The 25,298-nt window shown below is 48.0% G+C and overlaps 1 protein-coding gene and 1 non-coding gene across 2 annotated transcripts in view; both read right to left on the bottom strand.

Moving 5' to 3' along the window:
- Positions 1–1,225: 1,225 nt before the first annotated feature.
- LOC126074126 (U6 spliceosomal RNA) lies at positions 1,226–1,332 on the bottom strand. The gene has a single exon (XR_007516934.1). It is a non-coding gene; the product is annotated as a U6 spliceosomal RNA (small nuclear RNA).
- A 4,769-nt stretch (positions 1,333–6,101) lies between these two features.
- The window catches only part of KAZN (kazrin, periplakin interacting protein), a 580,804-nt gene continuing 561,607 nt past the window's right edge, over positions 6,102–25,298 (bottom strand). The window contains exons 13-15 of the mRNA XM_049877978.1: positions 24,166–24,332; positions 12,073–12,187; positions 6,102–9,950 (exon numbers count right to left, since the gene is read on the bottom strand). Coding sequence (XP_049733935.1) covers positions 9,786–9,950; positions 12,073–12,187; positions 24,166–24,332 — 447 coding nt within the window. The 3' untranslated portion in view covers positions 6,102–9,785. The remainder of the gene's footprint in view (positions 9,951–12,072; positions 12,188–24,165; positions 24,333–25,298) is intronic.

The following is a 25,298-nucleotide window of genomic DNA, read 5'->3' as shown; positions in this document are numbered from 1 at the left end:
TATTTGGCTGAAAGGTGATCTCCAGGAATGCCTTCAGTTCCAAGTTAGAAGGGTATCTGAAGGCCATAGTCTCAGGGGTTCCTCCAGTCTCTCATGGACCAGTAAATCTGGTCTTTTTTCTGAATTTAAATTTTTGTCTACATTTTTTTCCCACTGTAACTGGAACCTTCTATTATGATCCTGGTCAGAGTGGTCAGTAGTGGTAGCCGAGTACCATCTAGTTCTTCTCAGGCTAGGGGAGGCTGTGGCTCCTGTGGTCCATTAGTCCTCTGGACTAATCATTTCCTTGGGTCTTTGGTTTTCTTCACGCTCCTTTGCTCCAGACAGAAAGTGGCCAATAGTTGTATCTTAGATAGCCACTCAAAAGCTTTTAAGACCCCAGATGCTTCTTACCAAAGTAGGAAGCAGAACGTTGTCTTTATGAACTGTGTTATGTCAGTTGACCTAGATGACCCGAGAAACTATGGTCCTTAGCCTTCAAGCTCAATAACTCAGTCCCTTGAGGTGTTTGATTATGTCTAGGATGTTTCCATGACTGTGCCTCCCGTGTACTCTATTATACATATGAATATACATGCAACACATATAGATATGTATACAGAAATATCCACAGCCAAACCTGTATAGGCGCCTGAGTGTACTCCCATACGCCCTCCCACACCTATTCAGCATACATACCTACCTATGTATCCACTCAAAAATTATCGTTTATTACTGTTGTTGCAGAATTGTATACATTATAGTATTTACCGTCATTGCCTTTTATTGTTCTGTACCTCTCGGTGTCTTCCTTTGCCTTAGTCATGTTGTGCTGACTTTCCCCATATTGTGCACTGCCTTTCCCTTCACCAAAGTTAACGCACGTCTACTCTCTAGTTAGCGATTCTCCCTCCCTCCCCCCCCACCCCTGGTAACCATCAAAAAACATTTCTTTCTGTGTATAGACCTTTTCTTGACTATTTATAATAGGGGTCTCACATAATATTTGTCCTTTTGTGATAGACTTATTTCACTCAGCATAATGTCCTCCAGATTCATCCATGTCGTGGGATGTTTTGCAGATTCATCGTTATTCTTTATCGTTGCATAGTATTCCATCGTGTGTATGTATCACAGTTTGTTTATCCACTCATGCACTGATGGGCACTTAGGTTGTGTCCATCTTTTTGCTATTGTGAATAATGCTGCAATGAATATGGGTGTGCAGTGCACATGTTTTATTTATTTTTTAATGGAACACTTCACGATTTTGCATGTCATTCTTATGCAGGGGCCATACTCATCTTCTCTGTATCTTTCTGATTTCAGTATATGGGCTGCTGAAGTGAGCACTTTTTTATTTTTAAACCAGTTTTTCGCTTGGCCTTCTGTCATTTGTCACTGGCTGACACAGAAATCCCAGTTGACCTAGAGTCTTTTTTCCTCTAGTTGTGTCTTTCTAAAGCCTTGATTTATTATTCCTTTTTTTTCTCAGCCAAATTGTAAGCTTCTTGAAGGTAGGTTTCTATAGTAAATTAAATCCCTTCTGGATACTATATAGTAATGCTGTCCAATAGAACTTTCTGATTGACAAACATATTTTATATTTGTGCCATCCAATATGGTAGTCACTAGCCACATATAGCTACTGAGCACTTAAAATGTGGTTAGTGCAACTGAGGAACTGAATTGTTAATTTAAAAAAAAATTATTTAATTTAAATAGCCACATGTGGCTACTGTATTGGGCAGCCCTGAAGGATACTGTCTTTCACTGGCAGTTGGCATTTTATGGATTTTTATTGATTTATTCTGGTATTTGCTTAACAAACAAGAGAGCACCTACTAAGTGCCAAGCACCATACTGAGGGGTATAGTACATGAGCAGAGTCCCTGGATAGTTCGAACAGTTAACATTCTTGGCTGCTAACCAAAACACTGGGGGTTCAAGCGCCCCCAGAGGCATCCAGGAAGAAAGGCCTGACAATCTACTGCCGAAAGGTCAAAGCCATTAAAAACCCTATGGAGTGCAGTTTACCCTGACCCAAATGAGTCAGAGTCTACGTGATGGCAACTGGTGGTGGCTGAGTACACAGCCATCTCGGTCCCCATGGGCATCAGCTGGGGCTGTGAAGCTCACTCAGAAATAACCGTAATGCAAAGCTGAGGATGCAGAATGTCTCAGGGAGGCCCAGGTTATATTCTCTGGCAGTTCAATACAGATCCATAGTGGTCCAGATCGAGAGGTTGGCTACTCAAAGGGGGTGATTCAAATATTCAGATAAATGAATTCATCTGCGCTATGCTGGGGATCCCCTCCTAGAGTGTGGGTCCACATCTGGGGCACAGCTGGAGCTGGTAGGCTTGGGCAGGATGGGGCTAAGGATTCAATTGCCAGCTCTGCCACTTACTAGCTGTGAAAGCTGGGCCTCCTTTCTCCTCTGTGAAATGCAGGAAACAACGTGGTGCATGCGTACCATGGAATCTTACTCTGCCATAGAGAGAAATAAAGTCCTGACACATGCCACAGCATGGATGAACCTTGAAGACATTATGCTTTGCAAAATAAGGCAATCACAAAAAGACAGACATGGTATGATCTCACTAGCATGCAACAGTTAGAATTGGCAAATTTATAGAGATCAGAGTTTAGTAGTGGTTACCACGGGTGGGAGGGAAGGGGAAAGAGGAGAATTTTTGTTTAGTAGTGTTTTTTTTTTATTTTTTAGTGTTGAGTTTCAGTTCGTGGGGATGGAAAATACCGCCATGGATGTTGGTGATGGTTGTACAACGTGATCGATGCCATTGGTTTCATTGAATTGTTGTTGTTGGGTGTCTTTGAGTTGATCTGACTCATGTCAACCCACCCATGTGACAGAGTAGAACTGTCCCATATGGTTTTCTTGGCTGTCATCTTTACAGGTGCAGGGCTTCCTCCCACAGAGCCGATGCTGGGGTTCGAACCATCGACCTTTTCCTTAGCAGTTGATGCTTAACAGTTGTGCCACCAGGGCTCCTGTCTTTGAATTAGACAAGTGAAAAATGTTGAATTGGCAAATGTTATGTTATTTATATTTTTGCGACAACAACAAAATGGAGTTAGTACACGCCCTGCGCATGGTTTGAAGATTAAGATAACCTGTGCACGTGCTTAGCACTTAGTAAGTGGCTAGAACAAACATATAAACAGCCCTATAGGACAGAGTAGAACTGCCCCAGAGGGTTTCCAAGGAGTAGGTGGTGGATTCGATTGCCAACCATTTGGTTAGCAGCCAAGCTCTTAACCACTACACCACCAGGGCTGTAAAACAAAAACCTAATCTGCTAAGCATTATGAGATTCCTCCCCCACCACTGGGGGACTCTCAGAAAGACCCAGCCCCTCACCTTGGCCCTGTCTTGGGATCCATCCCCTCCATGGGAGTGGGGCCTTCCTTTGATGCCTCCCCTAAATGCCAGGGGCTGCCTGGGCCTTAGGGAACATAGGAAGAAGCCCTGCTCCAAGCAAATGAAGCTGGAGGCACTGGTAGTTTCACACCAGTTTGATGAAGCTTCCTTTGAGATTTGTTCTCCATTCTTGAAAACCAGCCACACGTCTTGCACCAGCTTGATGGCTTAAGAGACATTTCAGGTTTATATGTGCTGTCATGGAAGAGGTGCCTGACACCTTAACCAAACCAAAAATCAAACCCACTGCCCTCGAGTCAATTTTGACTCATAGACAGACTTACAGTGACCCTACAGGACAGAGTAGAACTGCCCCATAGGGTTTCCAAGGTTGAAATCTTTATGGAAGCAGAATGCCACATCTTTCTCCTGCAGAGCGCTCCTAGTAGATTCAAACTGCTGACCGTTCAGTTAGCAGCTGAGTGCTTAGTCACTGCACCACCAGGGCTCCTTCCTGATGCCTTAAAAAAAAAAAATCCAAACCCATTGCTGTCAAATTGATTCTAACTCGTAGCAACCATGCAGGACAGGATAGAACTGCTCCATAGTGTTCCCAAGGAGCAGCTGGTGGATTTGAACTCACAACCTTTTGGTTAGCAACCATGCTTTTAACCACTGCACCACCTTAGCTGGCCTCAAATTGGCTATGCCCTGGTGAGCTCAGGAGCCAGGTTCATCAGCCCCTGGCTCTCGGAATTCAGTTTACCTGTGAGTCAGAGCGAAGGGGAAGGGGAACCTGTTTGTGGGGGCTTCGTGTCCAGTTGTGCCATGTAGGAAGCGCTAATTGCATAAGGGAATGCCCGGGTGGTGCAAATAGTTACACACTCAGCTAACTAGCTGAAAGGTTGGTGGTTTGAACCCACCCATAGGTACATTGAAAGATAGGCCTGGTGATCTGCTTCTGAAAGGCCACAGCCTTGAAAACCCTATGGAGCAGGTCTACTCAGTAACACATGGGGTTGCTATGAGTTTGAAACAACTCCACAGAAACTAACAACAACAATTGCGTCAGGGATTTCACAGATGGGCAAGAGCCAGGCCAGGTGCTCCAGGTACGGGCAGAGGCCCAGCAGGGCTTCCTCTGTCTATGCCTGTTTTAGGAGCCTCAGGGGATGAACCCCTTATCTCCTGCACTCCAGCCCCATGAGCCTCATTTCAGCCCCACTTGCTCTTTCTGCTCCTCCTACCACAGGGCCTTTGCACATGCTGTCCCAGCTGTTTGCAATGTGCTTCCCTTTCCTCTTCACCTGTGGAACTGCTCTCTGCCCAGGCCTCACCTCCTCTTGACACTTTAAATCCCCAAACGATGAACTCTCTGGTTACCAGCCACTTCTGCTCTCAAGACACGTCACAGTTGCACACTTGTATTGCTTGGGAGTGTGGGACTCACGCTGGGACTTTGTTCACCATTGTAATCTTCAGCATCTAGCTCAGGGTCTGGTTGCCTGGAATGTTCTTCCCCTAGATGTATGCAGGGCTAGCTACTTCTCAGAATTTATGTCTTAGCTCAAAAGTCCTCGTGGACCTCCGCCCCCCTCTCCCAGTCCCTATCACATCTCTGTGTTTGTCGTCTCCCCTTGCTATATTACAGGTCCTACTACTGTGTCCCCAGCACTGAGAACAGGGCCTGGCACCCAGGAGTAGAGTTAATAAGCACAGTATTCATGACCAGTTAGTTTGCAGAGATTGGCTGCCCCTGGGCCTGTCTGGGGGTGTCTTCTAGCTCCTTTTGAATCCTCACTGTTCAGTGCACACCTGAGTTCTTACTCCCTACCTGACATTAGCCATGCGCCAGGGAGTTAGGTTCAGTTCCTGCCCCAGGAGGTGTGGGGTTCTGCCAGGACCACCGGGTCACTTGGTGGTGCCCACAGGCCAGGTCTTACCTCATGTACTAGGGCTTTGCTAGGAAGGCCCAACTGTCTGCCCTGACCTTGGTACTCAGCGTGAGGTCTGTGGAGTAACAGTATCACCTGGGAGCTTGTTAAACATGCTGAATCTCAGCCCCACCCCACCTGCAGTCCTTCTGAATCAGCATCTGCGTTCTGAACATACCCCGCCCCCAGGTGATTCGTGTGCAGGTTAAAGCTTGAGAAGCACTATGCTAGGACTGCTGTGATTCCGCCAGGAAGATCTATTCTGACCAGGGGGTGCGGGGTGGGGGGCGTGGCACAGTGAAGCATATGATGCTAAGGGAAGGGTAACTAGTCAGGTGTTCCCCTCCTGACAGAGGGGTTTCGGGACAGGAGGCAGCACCCAAATGGGGAGAGCAGCCCCAGATGTCCCAGCAGGATGGAGATCACCTGAATGCCATTTGAGTGATGCCACCTGGTAAGGTAAGCCCTATGCTGGTGGGTGCAGGAGACAGGGGTGGGGGGAAGATGACCTACTCTGCCAGGGCTGGGGGTGAGAGTGTGGTGTGGGGAGGGGCGAGCCTGGGATTTGGAGGCAGATCGACTGGGTTCGAGTCCCTACTTTGTGACTTCTTAGCTTTATGGCACTGAGCGAGCCCCTCAGCCTTTCCAATCTCCGTTTCTCCATCTATGAAATGGGTTAATAATCTCCCTCTCATAGAGGCCGTTGGGAAAATTAAAGGAGAAAATGTACAGAAAAAGGCCACCCATCAACAAAGTGCTGTACAGTAGTATTTATTGTTACAGTGTTACAATTCCACCCTTGGGAAGCTATCTCGGGTCCAGGACCAGCAGCTAAAGGTCGAGAGCATCATCTTCGTTCACAGACAACTCCTTTTCCTTTCCAGCCACAAACTCCCCTTGTGCGTTAGGGCACCCACCAAACACTGGTAGGTTCAGAAGTTACCGTTTCCCATGGGGCTTCTTTTCCCACCACCCCAAACCCAGGAGCCTGGGGAGCCTCCGCAGGAGAGGAGAAGTCACAGCACACAGAACATAGGGTTTTAACGGGAAGAGGGAGGACTAGGCTGAAGGGACAGTGGAGGGTTCTGGTGCTCCCTACATTCTGCCAAATCTCCCTATTCTGCCAAGACCCAGGCCCAGTCAGTGGCCCTGAGATTTTGGGTCACTGTGCAGAGGCCCCTCCAGCTGGCTGGGCCTCGTGAGAGGCTCCCTCCCCTTCCTCAGGCGGTCCAGGTCTTCTTGTGCTTCTCCCTGCTTCTTGCAGCCTGGGATCTGATAACAGCAATGCTGACAGACAGACATATTTCTGGGAGAAAGGCCCAGCTCAGCCAAGAACAAAGGGGCCTTTTAGAAGCTGAGAGTCTGCTCAGCAGCTGTCTTCCGTTGGCTTTGGCCCAGGGCTTCTGGGAGAAATATGGGATGTCTGCCCCTGGGTGGTGCAAATGGTTAGTATGCTTGGCTGCTAGCTGGAAGGATGGAGGTTCAAGTCCACCCAGAGTCCTTCAGAAGAAAGGCCTGGCAATCTACTTCTGAAAAACCAGCCATTGAAAACCCTATGGAGCACAGTGCTACTCTGACACACATGGGGTCGCCATGAGTTAGAGTTGACTTAACTTGACGACAACTGGCTCTTTGGTCCCTACCCTGATTCTCCCCAGCCCCTGGCACCAACTCCCCTTTTTAAGGGAACATCACCCATGGGCACACGTGGCAATACCTTGCAAAGAAGCACATTTGTATCGTCCCCAAGCCCAGTGCCATGTCACCCTTTGAGGACCAGGACCACAACTTGGGCCACTTGGACAGGACGTGATAGGTCAGGGTCCTGTAGGTGGCCCTTCCGCCTGGCTTTGCCAATTGGCCACCGGGATCTCTATGCCAAGTCTTCCTCTTGCCTGCTCTCCTCGCCCATCCTTGAAGCAGAGTTGACATTAGGGTTATTCCAGAACACAAAGCTCACCTGACTGGACTCCAGGAGGGGCTGTTTGTTTATCAGTCAACCCATCCTCCTGTTGAAAAACCAGCTCCAAACGCTTGCCTGGCTGCCAGGGGTATGGAAGCGTCCGGTATGAAAGCAAGTGCTGTTATAGCATAATTTGGACCAGAAGATGCATTCGAGGTTGCCCACGTTGCCCCAGGCCTTCTGGTCTATTGCTGTGAATTTTGGGGACAATACCATCTCTGCCAGTGACACCTCAATTGTCCACTTGCCTATCTCCTCCACAAAGGGACTGGGTCTGGCTATAATACAAGCTTCATTTTGACAACTTGGGTGAAAGCTGCTTTCACATAATCAGATCTGCATTCAGGCCCCCTCTGCCAACCGTGCTCACCCTGCAGGAATCACTGTCTGCCTGGGCACCTGCCTTTGCTGCCCCCCAGAAGGCAAACTCTGGAGTCCCTCATTACTCAGCCTAGACACTGGCTCAGGAGTGACCTGTGGAATCAGATGAGAGGGAGCCTTCACCTCTTGTCTCTGAGCTGTGGGCACTGGAACTTCAGGATCCTCTGTGTGTGGCGTAGGGGCATCAAGACACTGGGTTGAAACCTAAACAAAGCTCGGCCACATGCCAGAGACTGGCTCTCAGGGCCTGGAATCAGAAATGGGTCCCGTGGAGGCCCAACATTTAGTCAAAAAAGGAGACGAACACCTGCCCACCAACTGGGCGTTTGGCTTCAGTAGTAAGAATGGCTGTGCTTATGCTAAGGTTAGGGCAAAAACTGTGGTCTTCAGCATTAGGGAGGGCTAATTCTCAAGTTTGTGAATTTGAACTTGGCTTATGCATTTCCCATGAAGGACAACAATTTGTTGGGTTGAAGAACAGGTGCTTTGACCGTTCTTGGAGGCTAAGACCTGCTGCGAACCTTGGAAATCCAAACCTCTCATTGACTCCTGGTGCAAATGGCTTCAGCAGAAGCAGAGCATTTTGGTTCAAGACAAGGTTTGGTTTGATGACTGATGCGCAGGTAGAATCCCAACACACTGTGTCCTTCCCTAATCATCACTCAGCAAAGTCATCTGGTCAACGAAGTCAAGCTTGAAAACCCCAGTCAATTGGTTTTCTAGGCTTCTACACATGCGAGTCCTTTTTGTTGTTGTTGTTGACAGCAGTTGGGGGCTCTTGGAGAGTCTGAAATTAAACACTGCTTGTCCTCCTTTTGCACATTGCTTCAACCAATGGAGAGAACTAGTTCAACATTAGTTCTGTGTTTGGAAATGAGAAATTAGATATACTTCATTCCCACCCTACAACTTCCCACCTGTCTCCTGAGGTTACGATGTGTGTTACAGACATTAGCAAGTGTTAATCATCCCAATATCCTTGACAGGAAAAGAGGGAATCAGAAGTATTATAGATGAACACATTGAGGCACAGAGAGGTGAAGCCACTGGGGAGAAGCTGCACAGCAAAACAGTGATGGAGTCAAGAAAAGAACCTGGGGTTCTCTCCACCACCACCTTAATGGCTGCTTTGTGGGATTTGTGCCTCAGTGAAGGTATTGATAAGCACAACCTATGTTTCGGGTGATGGAGACATCACAACATGGGTTCATTTGTTCCACGATGGCACACATTTCCCCACCACAAATCCCAAACTAATTGCCATGCTTGGTGGGATTGACACTAACCGAACTCAGTCAACTCCAGTCCTTGAGGGTCATCACGATATCCTTCGTCTCAATGACTAACTATCTATACTTCCTGGGAATGTTGATGTTAAGCCCCATCCTTGCAAGGACCTCTCACCTGTTCCCACCCAGTGTAGCCACTCCTGTAGCCCAGAGGGTCAAACAGCTCTTCAACATGTCCTGCCATGTGATATAGGACTTTTTGAGTGGAAAGGAATGACCAGCCCCATTCTGCATCCTCCTGAGAAAGATTCAGTGATCCAAGTCGGAGACCAAGTTCTCAGTCATGAGGAGACAGAGACCCCCTTCAGCCTGATATCTCAGCAAGAGCAATACTTGTTGCTGGAAGAATAGCCCTGTTGACTGGTCAGCCTTCACTCTGCTTGCTCCTAGCACTGTCGAGACTGGGTTCTGGAGTGTCTGGTTGGAGACTCTGCTGCTTTTCCTGGGTGGGTGTTTTGGAAAGCTGTGGGCCTCTTTCCAGCTTGGCAGCTCAGTGCAAAGATCAGGGGACCATGTAGACTGCTCAGTGGCTGACAGTTGCTCTGAGGTTGAGTCTGCACATACTGGATGAAGGAGAGTCTGGTCACTAAGACAGGTCCAGTCTCCTTTCATTGAGCAGGAAAGTCCATGGCTCACCCAAGACAGGCAGGCTGGTGTCATCTCTCTTCTTGGTGTTCCCACCTGAAATCGCAGTCATCTGTTGGTATTTTGCCCAGGAGGTGAGGAGCATCCTTAGCTTGGAGGAAGGTGCTGCTGCCCACAGTTGATATGTACAGTGGAGATGGCATCTGAAGCCGTCTGGCCTCCTTCCTCTTTGGGTCTCCAGCATTGGGTTAGGTGGAGCCATCAGTCCCTTACACGTTAGTGACCTCCAGGCTGTTGTAGCCTTCCAGACGGCACTGCTCTGGCCTGCTTTGGAGGTCATCGTCTCCACAGTCTTCATTTTGAAGAGAGCCATAGTCATCGTGAAAATCGGGGTCTTTGCTGCTGAAGCCCCTTCCTATCTTCCCCAGGGGCAGCTGAGAAGAGAGGAATAAAACCAAAAGATTGGAAAAAGAGAAACAATGGGATGTTTTCAGATCTGGGAAACGTGGGGTTCCCAATTCTACACAAACTTGCTGTGTGGCCTTAAGTAGCTCATTTAACCTCTCTGTGCTCCTCCTAGTATTAATAATACTCTACTGCTCAGGGATAATGAGAGGACTTTGTGAGTTAATGTTAGGAGAGAGCTTTGTGTTCCCAACTGGGAGGTATCAGTTAGGTACCAAGGGTGAGGACAAACATTTGCCAGTTGTTGTTGAGTTGATTCCAACTCATGGCAACCCCATGTGCTTCAGAGTAGAACTGTGCTCCATGTGGTTTTTATGGCTGTGGCCTTTCAGAAGTTGATGACCAGGCCCTTCTTCCAATGTGCCTCTAGGTGAATTCAAACCACCAACCTCTTGGTTAGTAGCCGAGTGCTTAACTGTTTGTGCCACCCAGAGACTCTAAGGACAAATGTAGTCAGTCTTATTATCCATGAAAGTCTCCTCACTTCCTCTTTGGCCGGAGGAGAGTAGAGAACAGCCACAAAGGAGGGGATGTGAGAACATCCAAGTATGGGCATGAGATCTGACTGCATTGCCAAGTCAAAAAGAACTATATTCTAGTGCTGCCTGGAGTGTCAGAAAGAAGGTGGGTTTTGGAGACTCACAGACCTGGGTTTGGATCCCTGCTCTGCCACTTCCTAGCTGTGTGACCTGGGACAAGTCACCGTATTTCTCAGTTTTCTCTGCTGCAAAATAGAAATAGTAATTTCTACCTCCAGGAGTTGTAATAAAGTGTAGAAATCAGATGTGAGAAGCGCAAAACGAGGGGCTGGCACAGAGTAGGTACTCAATGAATAGCAGTGACTATTATTGCACACAGTAGGTCCTCAATAAATATTGACCTCCTGTTTTGAATGTGTCTCTACTATCATAGCCATGAAAGTGCTTTAAAGTTATTTATTTACTCGGCTGCTTTTCTTTCTAGACCAGTTTTTCTCAACCTTTTTTTTTTTTTTGAGGAGGGAGTCCCTGGTGGTACCAATGGTTAACACGCTTGGCTGCTAACCAAAAGGTTGATGGCTTGAATCCACTCAGAGGTGCCCTGAAAAAAAGGCTTGGTGACCTATTTCCCATAATTCAGCCACTGAAAACCCCATGGAGCACAGTTCTACTCTGACACTCACGGGGCTGCCATCAGTTGGAATCAGCTTGACAGTAGCTGGTAAAGGGGCCTTTTTAGACAATCGTCCCCCAGTCACGCTCCACCATGAAATTTTAGTACCGCAGATATACTGCGTATCTGTTTATGTACATAAGTATATCTATGCTTTATGTGTATAGAGAGTAAGGTTTTTTTTGCTCCTCTCCTGAAAAGTTTTCACCCCTTTGGGGGTAATATTGCCCCCCTGAAAGAAACTTAAGGGTAAGGGTGGTAATCTATTCATGTTTATACCCTCATCCTCATTCCTAGGTGCCTGGACACAGTGAGAACCCCAGCAATGTTTGCTGAACGCATGAAAGAAATTTGAGAGTACCCAGTTCTGCCATCTCCGTCTACCCATTTCCATTTAGGAGGCTGTGATGTGGTCAGGCTCAAACTGTACCTCTTTTCCTACTGTTTTGTTGGAATCGGCAGAGAGGCTCGTCTTTTGCTTTTGATCAAATTGCTGGAGTTCAAAACCAAAGTTGGTGGTTCTCAGAAGGGGGGGTGGTGCATTGGTGCCCTCTGGGCAGGTTGTATGTAGGCTTCCACCTCACCCCAGAGACCTTCTGCTTCAAAAGATATAGGGAGGCCTAGAATCTGCACATTAAGCCACCCGCCCCTCCCGCCCCAGGTGATTCTGATGTGGGCAGGTGAGACCTGAACTTCCAGATACACTATGCTAAGCCTTGTGGAAACCTTTGCACTGTGCCTTAGGCATCATGCAGGTTCCTTGAAGGTGGCTACCAGGACATCTCTCCTAGCTGCACCTGTGACCTGGCCCATCCTCCTACCTCCACAGGCCAACACAGGAGTCCCAGAGGTGCATTGGGAGAGGGCAACTTGGGCCCAGAGGACAAAAAGAGCTTTATAGGTGTGTAGGACTCACAGGTAAGCAACCGAGTGACTTACCCTGCCAGCCTTGTACTTGATGGCACTGCAGTTCTCCTCCTTCCCCGCCCGGGTGATGCTGGAGGCCCTCCCTGGGGGTGTTCTGAAGCGCTCAGCCTCCCGGATGCCTGCGGAGCTGCAGAGATACCCGTTTTGAGTCAGCACCCGTTTTGAGCTAGCCACTGCCATCCAGAGACATGCACACACACACACACACACACACACACAGTCCCACTGGTGACAACGGCCATAACTGCTGAGATTTACTGAGTACCTAGTACTATGTGCCAGGAGTCCCTGGGTGGTGCAAACAGCTAAGTGCTCGACTACTAGCTGGAAGGTTGGCCGTTTGGACCCACCCAGAAGACAGGCCTGGTAATCTGCTTCTAAAAAGTGGGCCATTGTAAACCCCATGGAGCACAGTGCTACCCTGACATACACTGGATTTTCATGAGTTGGAGTCAACAGCAACTGGTAAGCTGGTAATTGTGCCATCACTGTGCTAGGCACTTTATACATTCAGTCCTCACAACATCCCTGAAAGGTAGGCACAGGCAGTCCCCGACTTACGACATATTCGAGTTATAACAAACTACACTTACAACCATCTTTTTTTTTTTTAAAATCTTATTGTTAGTAATATGTACTACATACAACGTTGTAGCATGTAATGTGCTGATGTTATCATTCTCAGCTGTTCACTCACAGATGTTCGAAGATCGGATTTATAAAGATACTGATAATAAACAGCAATCACAATGAAAACTAAGAAAAAAAAAAAAAGAGGTATCTGACTTACATCAGAACCAACTTACGGCAGAGTCACTGAAAGGAACCCCGATGTAAGCTGGGGACTCCCTGTACTGCCACCCCTGTATTACAGATGACGACAAGGAGACACTGAGATATTAAGCAGTTTGCCCAAGATTACGTAGTTGGTGAGTGGCAGAGCCAAGATATGAACCCAAGTCTCTGAGACTCAAGTCTTGCTCTTAACCCTATAGTATACTGCAGACCTTATCAGGAAAGCGAAGACTTGATAGAAGAATCCCAAGATTTTGGCTAATTAGGTTTGATTTAAGAAGCATCAGGGAAGTTTTCCCCACTCTGCGTTTGAACTCTGTATCTCTAGACCTGGCTTCTTGCCTGAAGTTTCTACCATTACTCCCTTCTATTAATTACCGCCATTAAAAGCATTAAAATCTTCTGTTAGAATGTTGTTGTTAGCTGCTGTCAAGTTGCCCCCAATTTATGGTGACCCCATGCACAACAGAACAAAACACTGCCAGGTCCTGCAGCATTCACATGATTGGCTGTAGATCAGGCTGTCGTGATCCATAGGGTTCACTGCCTGATTTTCAGAAGTAGATTGCCAGGCCTTTCTTCCTAGTCTCTCTGAGTTTGGAAGCTCCACTGAAACCTGTTCAGCATCATAGCAACATGTAAGCCTCCACTGACAGGTGGTGGCTGTGCATGAGGTGGGTTGGCCAGGAATTGAACCAGGGATTCCTGCATGGAAGGTAAGAATGCTACGACTGAAACACCAGTATCTCACTCTGCAAGAATAGGAATTGGCAAACTGCAACCAGCAGGCCAAATCTAGGTCATCAATTTTATAAATAAAGTTTTATTGGAACTCAGCCACCCCCGTTTGTTTACATGTTGTCTATGCTGCTTTCTTGCTCTAATGGCACTGTTGAGTGCTTGCAACAGAGACCATATGGCCCTCAAATCCTAAAATATCTACCATCTGGCCTTTTACAGAAGTTTGCCAACCCCTGTGTTAGGACACCAGTGTTACGGATTGAAAAAAAAAACAAAACAAGACTCTGTATGGAGTAGGGAGTTTGGGCAAGAAGCCTGGACCAGAGCCAGGAGTCCTGAACTTCAGCCTTCCCACCTTCTCTCTCTCTCTTTTGGGCAAACCACTGTCTTCCTTGGGCTCCAGCCTCTCTTTCTTTGACCCCAGAACTTGGCCCAAACTATGGCAGACAGCTGTCTGCACCTCCTCTTTGAACCCTCGCCAAACCCAAGCTACTGCATCAGAATCTTTCTGGGGGCTTTAGTCAGCAGGCTGGGTTGAAATCCTGGCTCTATTGCTTACCTGGCTGTGTGACCTTGAGCAAGTCACTTCTTTTCTTTAATGCTGGTTTCTTAACCTGCAAAATGGGGGTCACAATAGACCCAGCCTCATAAGGTTATTGTGAGGGCTCATGAGAAGAGATTTGGAGATTGTTCAAAAAAAACCAAACCCATCACCGTCAAGTTGATTCCAACTCATGGTGACCCCATGTGACAGAGTAGAACTGCTCCATAGCGTTTTCTTGGGTGTGATGTTTATGGAAGCAGATAGCCAGGCCTTTCTTCCACTGTGCTGCTGGGTGGGTTTGAACCACCAACCTTTAGGGTAGCACTCGAGAGAAAACCATTTGTGCCACCTACAGACCTTTGAAGATTAGTAGGCATTCAATAAATGGTTATAATCAGAATTAATGTTAACATTTCAAACATATGAAAGAGGAATTAGCCCTGGCTGGTGGGCAGTGAGGAGTTGATTTTGCAGAAGCTCTGTGAGCCTTGGTTTGGGCCACCACAGACAGGGGCTTGTTAAGAGAAATGAACTTTCTAGCATCTTCTAAGCTGCCTCAGTGAGGCTCTGCTTTTCTGGGGCAAGTTTTGCTGGGAAAGTTCAAGGGAACAGAGGGGAGGTATTCAGGGGACAGCATCGGCCAACCACAGGGCTAGGTCCTCACACCATGGCTGCCAGGCCTTGCACGTCACAATGGGCTTATGCTCTGCAGTGGGTCAGGAAGCAAGGTTTCATTAACGTCAGCCCTTTCTTTGCCCACCCAGAGACGAAATTCCCTGGGTCTAGTGGGGAAGCAGTTCTAATCGCAGAAGCCATGAAAATCTAACCTCATGTAGCCAGCTTGGTTTGCGCTCTTACGTAGAAAGGTACTAATTCCCCTGACTCATGAACATTAGTGGTCAAGTGATCTTGGCAGAGCCCCAGGGCCCCTTATTTTCACAGAAGAAGAGACAGAAGTCCAGAGAGGCTGTGTGTCTCATCCAAGGATGCATAAGACATTGGGTGGCAAGGAGGGAACTTGAATTCGGGTCTCTAGAATCAACATTTAGGCCCCACTCTTCCCATCTTGGAGCTCAGCATAGGGCAGTGGCTGAAAGGATGGGCATCAGTGACCTGGCTCCACCACTTGGGCAGATGAACTTGGCAGCACACCTGGGAAGTGTGCTCTGAGAAGTAGGGTTAATAGCAGCACCTCTCTTATACGGGGTTGTGAGGATTAAATTAGATGATACATACAAAGCGCTGAGAAGCGGCTGGCATATGAAGATTGATTCCTATTGTATCTTAATGTAATGAACACAGGCTCTGAGGGAGACAGACCTGGTCTGAGTCCCTGCTCAACCATTCACTAGCTCTTGGTACTTGATTACATTGCTGGGCCTCAGTTTCCTCATCTGTCCAATGGAGCCTCATGGTCTTAGCAAGCTTTGATCTTAACAAGCTATCCTTTGAACAGAAAGTGGCTGCCTGTGTGGGGTGTGATCAGAGGGGTACAGGGAGATGACCCTCACCACCATTATGCTAAAACATCTTGTTTTTTCCACAGGGGTTAAAATTCCACCATCAGTTTCTCCTTTACATTGACATACTGAAGGAACCTATACAAACCAAGGAGTCCTTGGGTGTTGCACATAGTTAAGTGCTTGACTACCAGTTGAAAACTTGGTGGTTCCAACCCACCCAGAGGCCCCTCAGAAGACAGGCCTGGTGATCTGCCTCTGAAAGGTCACAGCCTTGAAAACCCTATGGAGAAGTTCTATTCTGCACACGTGGGGTTGCCATGAGTTGGAATCAACACAACGGCGACTAACAACAACAGCAACAATGCAAATACAAAGGGCTTAGTGAATAAGCCAAACACCAGACTGCGGTCACTGCAGACTTGAATTGGCTTATTAAACATTTCTAGTCACTTAGACCTTCAGAAAATGGAACACTGGAAAGACAAGTGTTTTTGTTTTTTTTTTTTTCCTTTATCGTGGTGAAAGTATACATGAAAAAAATTGCCAATTCAATAATCTCTGCATGCATGATTCGTTGACATGGGTTACATTTTTCATATTGAGCAACCATTCTTGCTATCCTTTTCCAAATTATTCCACCACCATTAACATAAACTCAATGCCCCCTAAGCAAAAACTCCCCTTTTTCCTCTCTCTCCCACCCCTGGTAACCACAAAAGCTTTGGTCTCTATATATTTGCTTATTTCATGTAAATGAGAGCATACGGAATTTGTCCTTTGGTGTCTGACTGATTTCGCATCAGCATGATGTTTTCTAGGTCCATCCATGTAGTGTCAGGCAACAGGACTTCATTCCTTTTTATGCGGAGTAATTGGAAGGATAAGAGTCAATGGGGGAAAGGTTTGGAGAAAGGGACACCTCAGTGGGATTTTCCGCATCAGCATCGGGCATCCTGGCACTCAACAGGCACCACAGTGCAGGAAGGATGATGGGGTGTGAATTGGCCTTTGTCAGCGGGGCTGGCCTGAGGGTAGAGATTCATGCAATCAATCAAGGGTTTATGAGGCCGGTGATGAGCAAGATGCTTTGGTGACCACGTACTCAGTGGAGACAGAAAGAGTTTTACCTGGCCACCTACCATGTGCCAGGCAAGCCGGCCCTTTATCACGTGAGCTCATTGAATCCTAGGAGGGAGGAGTGATCACCCCCAGTACAAGTGGAGGGAACTGGGGCTCAGAGAGAGGAAGTGTCTTGCCTAAAACCACACAGGCGATGGTGGCAGAGTCGGTATACCAACCCCCAAGGCCTTGCTGTGCCCACAGGACCGAGACACAGGGCACGACACAGACCCAGCGCCTGGACTCTGGGGCTCACATTTCACATTTCACTGATTAGGGGAGCAGGCTGGGATGGGACGGAAGAGTATAAAAACACCTCCTTTTAGGTGGTGCCTGAAAATCTCAATGTGCCCTAACACCCTGCTCGGGTGACCTGCTAAGCGGCAGGAGAATATTCCCCATTGCCCATTGCTTGGGTCTCTGGACACAGGCTTGTGAAACCTGCCAGCTGAGCAGGTAGGAGAGGTGACAAGGTCCTCTTATTACATACGAGTGAGGGTCAAGTCTATTCCAGTTCATAATGGAACTGCTTTTCCTCATTGAAATGCTAAGGAGAAAGCTGGGGCCAATTGACAGGAAGGGACACCCATGTAACCCAGACATTTGAGAGGAAGTTGTTTGCTTCACAGAGATGCTGCGGTTATCGTAAGATGGCAGGGGACAGGAACCATCAGTTATTCCAGGCATTTATGTGTCAGGCATGTTGCATACATTTTTCCCATTGAATCTTTGTAACAAAGCTGCCAGGTAGGTAAGAATCGTATTCCCATATTACAGATGAAAAAACTGAGGCTCAGAGAGGTGAAAACACTTGCTCATGTTCAACACAGCTAGAAAGCAGCAGAGCCAGGATTTGAACCCACAACCAGCCATTACCTGTGGAGGAGGAATGGGAGGCAGCAGCGGTGGTGGGGGTGGTGGGTTTAGAATAATATTTAATTAGGTGGCTTACGATGCACCATTTCCTTTGCCAATGCTTTATGCATTATTTCATCACATCTTCCCAACAACCCTTCACCGTAGATACTAACTGTTATCCCCACTTTGCAGATAACGAAAGTGTGCTTTAGAAAGGTTAAGTACCTTGTCCCAGGACACACAGCCAGGAATTGGTGCTGCTGGAATTTGAACTCAGGTTGTCTGGTTCTAGTGCGCCAGAAGGAATTCTGGTTGGGGACTTACCTCCTTGCTTAGAAGTCTACTAAGCTATTTCTTACCCAGTTGGGGAGTCAAAATCTTTCTTGAATAAGCAAAGCCCCTCAGAGCCCATGAAGAAGGGGAAATAGGGCAGCCCAGACCTGAAGCAGGCCCTGAGCTTGTTCCTCCAGACCCTCCACCTTTGAGGGCTTCTCCCTTTCTCTGTAAGGTACATGACGGCCAAGACCATGTATCACTCAAGTGCCTGATACATAGTAGGTGCTTAATAAACGTTGAAGTGGCTTTTAAAGCAGAAGGAGAGCACTGCCCTGGCCCAGACCTTTGGGGAGGGAAATGCCAGTCCCAGAAAGAACTTCTAACTAGGAGTGCCGAGACCTGGGTTCCAGTTCTGCCTCTGGCTCCCTGGGTGAACCTGCACCATCTCTCTGGACCTCAGCTTCCTTGTATTTACAAGAAGGAGTCATCCTGGTTAGGACATCTCACAGTTCCCCTCCAGCTCTACAGCCAATGACCTCCAAAGGGGCGGCCGTAAGCCAGGACAGCGAGTCCTCTGCTGAGTACATGGAACCTGCTTGCTCAGAAAACGCTGTCTGTGTGCCCATGAAGGATATCAGGGTTTTGGGAACGGGGCACATGTGCAGGGGCTGAACAAGAGTTTAATGAGGCCTTTGCTGAGTGAGAAGCACCTATGGTCAGTGAGTAGGGCTGAGAAAGTTCTGGAAGTGGACAATTCTGATGAAACTTCAAGGAAATTGAACTCAGCTGTGGACCCAGGCACCTCAGACCCTGATGGTCCAGCTGCAAGGCTGGTTCCTCAGAGGACAAGCCATGGTTCTGTTCCCTGAGGAGGCCAGTCCGCCCCACTCACATTCACTCTGTCCAAAGCTCTCTCATCAGCCCTTGCCAGCATAGGGGATGAAGGACAAAACAGGAAAATTGCCCTCCATTCCTGGGCATTCTAGGGCCTCAGGAAGAAAGGACTGTTCCCACCAGTACTGGGCCCATTTCAGAAAGGAGAAAAGAGACAGGGAGGGAGGAAGGGAGGGAAAGAGAGAGAGAGAGAGAAGAAAGAGAAGAGGGGGGCGGAGGAGAAAGAGTAGATAAAAGAGGGGAGGAGAGGAGAGAGGGAAGGGAGGGGAGGGGAGGGGGAGGGAGGGAAGAAGAGGGGAGGAGAAGACGGAAGAAGGAGGAGAGGGGAGGAGAGGAGAGGAGGGAAGAAGGAGGGGAGGGAAGAAGGAGGGGAGGGGAGGAGAGGAGAGGAGAGGAGGAGAGGCAGAGGGGAGGGGAGGGGAAGGGAGGTCGTTGACTCTCCCATTAGTGCAGTTGAGCCTGAGCATGGAAGCTTGTAAGTACCCTGGGAGAGGCCTAGGGAGACAAGGCCATTGCTTAACACCAGTTTCCCCATAGTTTAGGCCATTCACCCTGTCTTTCAGGGAAGCAGCAAGGTGTGGTGGTTTGAATCCCAGCCCCATTAGGTAGCTATCAGTTTACAGCCCCAGGCAACATACACAATCTTGCTGTATCTCAGTTCCCATGTCTGTAAAAAGGGTGTCCCAGTACCTGCCTCCAGGAAGCGACTGGAGTGATAGACCCTGGGCCTGCGACCCCACCTTATAGCCGCCTCTGGGGAGAGAAGCAAGAGGGAAGAGAGGGGGGTGCCATTCTTTGAAACGAAATCGAGCACTTTGGGGCTTTGGGTCATGAAGGCAGAGTAGTGGAGGAATATTAACAGGTGAGGTTGTGAAATTTGTCTGATGCGTCAGAGCCTAAAGGGAGCCCTAGGCAGGCTGAATATTCAAGCAGAAACAGTGAACAGAAGGTGGAATCTGCCCTGTCCCCGACTCTCTGTTAGAGACAAGACATACCTTCCTAAAGGCAGGAGACATGGGAATGGTCGAGCATTTTCATACAGACTTTTCTTCTGGCTTCTCTGATGACCCAGAGAAAGCCTTTGGGGGCACCCCTGCTACTCCCTGCATCCTTTCTGTCTGCTGGGTTTTATTTCCTGGGATCTTCAATGCACAGTCCCAGAATGACACAGAGTTGGCCCTGGGCCGGAGGTGCAGGAAGTCAGTGCATGTCAAAGCAGGTACCTTGAGACAATGTCAGAAACCACCTCCTTGGCCCTGGGTCAGGTGTATTGTCATGGTGATGGGAGGAGGCTAGAGAAGATGGTATCATATTTTGACCTATAAAATCTTGATGAATGTGCCTCTCCTGGTTGTCCCCTGACGGCCTGGCCATGGGGCATAATACATTGTGACTACAGTCAAAAGGACATCATGATTGGTAAAGTAGAGGGCTAATGGAAAGGAGGGAAACCTTCAATGAGATGGACTGATACCGAAGTTGTAACAATGGACTCAAACATACTGATGATCAGGAAGATGGTATAGGACTAGGCAACATTTTATTTTGTTGTACATGGGGTCACCATGAGTTGGAGACAAGTGGACAGCAACTAACAAGAACAATATAGTCTCCCAAGATGCTTCCAGCCAACTCTTTCCCTTCCCTCTTCTTTAAGTGATCATAGGACCTCAGGGGTCATATCTACTGAGGCCACCTAGCATGGAGGGAAGTTGTTGGACAAGGAGTCCTTGCTGGCAGATGCCAGAGCTGCCACCAACTCCTCTCTTGTCTTCGGCAAATCACAGCACCTCTCTGACACCTCATTTTTTTATCCTTAACATGTGGGCAAAAATCCTATTCACTCAGCATCCCTCATAGGGGTGGAAGGATCAAGTAAAATATGGGATGGGTGGCACTGTGTTGATGATAAATTATGCTTCTATATCACTATGGTCCACCCAGTCCAGGATTCAGTCTGGGATTGGGTTAACCTCTCATATGTGGCTCAGTGGTAAAATCCTTGCCTTCCATGTGGGAGACCCAGGCTCAATTCCCAGCCAACATACCTCATGCGTAGCCACCACCCGTCTGTCAGTGGAGGTCTGCATGTTGCTACGATGCTGAATAGGTTTCAGAAGAGCTCCCAGACTAAGATGAACTAGGAAAAAAGGCCTGACAATCTACTTCCAAAAATCGGCCAGTGAAAACCCTCTGGATCAAAATAGTCTGATCTGCAACTGATCATGGGGATGGCACAAGACTGGGCAGCATTTTGTTCACCTGTGCATGGAGTCACCATGAGTCGAGGGTTGACTCGGCAGCAGCTAACTACAACAACATCTATCTCTATGGCTAAGGATGTTTTTTAAACCAGAATCTTTCTACCCAATAAAGAAACATTCTGGAAAGACTTGCCCCAAAGTCTTTCCAGAAAGCTGAAGGCAGCAACAGAGAAGGAGAGGGAGCTATAGGGCATCAGGTAGGACGGCTTCACTGCTTGGATCACCACGGAGATGTCCTGGGCCAATGTCCAAAGATCTTGGTTAATATAAACCCGTCAGACCTTCCCAAGTATCTCACCACATGCCTGGGGATCAGCACCTTCCCTGGCATTTTACTTAACTACGAACTCTTGAACTGTCAGGGATGGCCTCAAAAAATCCTTAGGAACCCATGGAGGTCTGTCTCCCTCCAGATAGCCAAAGACTGTTCCCCTGACCCATGGCAGAATCTCAGCAAAGGACCTGCAAAGTTCCAGAATCCCACGTGGGGATGTTGACTCATGAGTCTTGTGCCGACACGCCCAGCATCATGGGAAAAGGTGAGAACAGGGAGTTGAACTTGGTGTCTGCGACTGACACTGCCTGCAATTCCCTGGCTGACCAGCCTCAGTTTCCTCATATGTAACCAGGGGAACGACCAAGTCCATTTCCCTCTGTTATCAACAGGTCCATTACTTTCATCAAATTCTCAAAGGAGTCCTTAACTCCCCCTATAAAACTCAACCTGTTTGTCCCTCTCCCATAACTTTTTCCTGTATTCACCCACTAGTCCCAGGCAGTCCTTAGCAGACCTGTGACTTCATGGGGGGTCAAGGGTTTAATCAGACACACCAGTGCCTGCTAATGTTTAGCTAGAGCTACTCTCCCAGGGCTCAGAGTATTTTAAGCCTGTTACAAATCCTGTGGCTCTGGGGGGAGGTGGACAATGCTGAGAAAAGCCTTTTCCCTGCTCCGGTTGATTTATGGCTCATAGAACAGAGTTCTTGTCCAACTTTTGTCCCATAAGAACAACCCAGAAATGCTAAAAATGAAAATTCCTGGACTCTGCCAGAAGATACTGATCATAGGTCTGTGGTAGATCAGGGAGTCTACATATTACGGGGACCCCAGTGACCCAGTGATTCTGCTGCACTTGGGTATTGGCCTGCCAATGGGAAAAGAAAGTTCTGAACACCTGAGTCCTGCACAGTTTTCTCCCAAGCCTCAGTTTCTCCTGCATAAGGTGGAGTGTGGTCCAGCTGTTCCCTAAGACCCCATGGGGTTTGATGGCTCAACACCCAGGCTTGAGTTAGAGAGCCTAGGTTCCAATCTGGGTCCTGGCAACAAAACTGACAAATCTTTAGCTAGACTGACCAAGAAAAAAAGAGCAAAGAGTCAAATTACTACGATCAGAAATGAAAGAGGAAACTTGGCTCACCTTACAAAAAAAAAAGATTTTAAGGAAAATACCACGAATAATTATACGCCAACAAATTAGCTGTTGTGGTTGTTAGTTGCCGTGGAGTCAATTCTGATTCATGGTGACCCCACGTGTGCAGAGTAGAACTGCTCCACAGGGTTTTCAATGGCCGTGAACTTTCAGGAGCAGATCACCAGGCCACCAACCTTCAGGCTAGTAGTTGAGCACTCAACCATTTACACCACTCAGGGATTCCAATAGATTAGCTAACCGGATGAAACGGACAAATTCCTAGAAAGATACAGACTATCAAGACTGACTCAAGAAGAAATAGAACATCGAATAGACCTATAATAAGTAAAGAGATTGAATTAGTAGCCAAAAAACTTCTCACAAAGAAAATTCCAGGATTAGATGGCTTCACTGCTGAATCCTACCAAATGTTTAAAGAAGAATTAACACCAATCCTTCACAAACTTCCAAAAAATACAAGAGAAGGGAACAGTTTCCAACTCATTCTATGAGGTCAATAGTACCCTAACACAAAAATCAAAGACATCACATGAAAACTACAGACCCATATACCCTATAAACGTAGATAGAAAAATTCTGAAGAAAGTACTAGGAAAACCAACTCCACAACATATGAAAAGGATTATGCACCATGACCAAGTGGGATTTCTCCCAGGAATGCAAGGTCGGTTCAACATATGAAAATCAGACAATGTAATACAGCATGGTAGGATAAGATACAAATCTGAGCTCTAACACTTACTAACTGTGTGACCTTGGGCAAGTACCTTGGCCACTTCAAACAAGTTTCTCCATCTATAAAGAAGGAATAGTGATATGATCTCTGGGATTGTCAGGAGAATGTAATTAGATAGTGAACATAAAAAGTGATCAATAAACGGTTACCTAACCCTAAATGCTGATCATTTCTTGATCACTACTATGTGAATTATCTAATTTCTTAATACCAGTATGGTTGTCTTTGGGTGGTGCAAATGATTAAGCCCTTGACTACTAGCCAAAACGTTGGCGATTTGAACGTACCCAGAGGTGCCTTGAAAGACAGGCCAGACGACCTGCTTCTGAAAGTCTTTCACAGTCTTGAAAACCCTATGGAGCAGTTCTACTCTGCACAGATGGGGTCGCCACGAGTCAGAATCAATTCTACAGCCACTAACAGCTATGGCCCTATATGAAATCATTTTAAGGAGAGACTCCACTGGGAAGGGTCTAGTTTATTTATTCTTCTAGGTGTCAATTCTCGGATTGCTTTTCAGATGAGGAGTCTGGGGCAGGTGGGCTGACAAAGTCTATTCACCTGGGTCTTAAGAACCATTAATATACTCATTCCTGCCTCCAAACCTTTATTCCCAGCTACCTCTATCTGAAATGACCATCTCAACCTCTTATGCCATTGCATATTCTACCCAGTTCACATGGCCTTTCCTTACATGTGACCTGTTCGTTCTCTGTTCTAGAAATGCCCGGGTGTTTTCACATTTAACGTTATTCAGGACCTCACTGTTTCTCCACCTTTTTCTAGTCTTAGGACCTTCAGGCTTAAGCACTTTGCTTCTCTGGGCCTCAGTTTCCTAATCTGCAAAAGGGACCACATTGTTGCGAGGAACAAGCAGGATATGGTAAGTGATGGAGCCAGGATAGGGAGCCAGGACAGTCTACTTCCAGAGTCCATGCCCTTTATCTACACCCCACCGGGCCGGCACCCCAGAGGACACTCACTTGGCTGGGTGGAAGATGGCACTCATTTCCTCTGCTAGGTGTCTCCGGAGGATGTGCTTCCCACTGGGGATGCCCAGGGCGGTGGCCATGGCCTCAGCATTGAATGTGGGTTCCAGCACCAGCACCGCACCGTGGACGCCGCTATTCATCAGGTTGTCCGCATACTCCTGAGCGCAAAGGCATGAGTTCAGTTAGCCTGAGAGGGTCCCCTGTTAGCCTGAGAGGGTCCCCTGTTAGCCTGAGAGGGTCCCCTGTTAGCCTGAGAGGGTCCCCTGTTAGCCTGAAAGGGTCCCCAGTCCCAGTTAGCCTGAGAAGGTCCCCAGTTAACCTGAGAGGGTCCCCAGTCCTTGTTAGCCTGAGAGGGTCCCCAGTCCTAGTTAGCCTGAGAGGGTCCCCAGTGCTAGTTAGCCTGAGAGGGTCCCCAGTCTCAGTTAGCCTAAGGGGGTCCCCAGTTAGCCCGAAAGGGTTCCCCAGTTAGCTTGAGAGGTTCCCAGTTCCAATTAGCCCCAAAGGACCCCGAGTTAGCCTGAGAGGGTCCCCCAGTTAGCCTGAGAGGGTCCCCAGTCCGAGTTAGCCTGAGAGGTCCCTAGTTAGCCTGAGAGGTCCCTAGTTAGCCTGAGAGGGCCCCCCAGTTAGCTTGAGAGGTCCTCAGTTCCAATTAGCCCCAAAGGATCCCGTGTTAGACTGAGAGGGTCCACCTGTTAGCCTGAGAGCGTCCCCAGTCCCGATTAACCCAAGAGCATCCCCAGTTAGCCTGAGAGGGACCCCTGTTAGCCTGAAAGGGTCCCCATTTAGCCTGAGAGGGTCCCAGTTAGCCTGAGACAGTCTCCCTGCATGCCTGAAAGGGTCCCTCTGCTGGCCTGAGAGGGTTCCCTTGTTTTTCTGAGATGGTCCCCAGTTAGCTTGAGAGGGTCCCCCATTAGGCTGAGAGAGTTTCCCTGTTTTCCTGAGAGAACCCTCCTGTTAGCCTGAGAGGACCACCATCCTCCGTTAGCCTGAGAAGGTCCCCTGCTTGTTTTCCTGTGAAGACCTCCCCGCCTCCTGAAAGGATCCCCCTGTTTTCCTGAGAGGGCCGGCTTGCTAGCCTCAGAGGACTGCCAGTTACATATACCTCCTAAAGCAAGGGTTTCACT

This window comes from Elephas maximus, chromosome 3 (assembly GCF_024166365.1).
Source record: "Elephas maximus indicus isolate mEleMax1 chromosome 3, mEleMax1 primary haplotype, whole genome shotgun sequence".
NCBI classification, from domain to species: domain Eukaryota; kingdom Metazoa; phylum Chordata; class Mammalia; order Proboscidea; family Elephantidae; genus Elephas; species Elephas maximus.
This window is presented reverse-complemented; position numbering and strand designations above follow the sequence as displayed.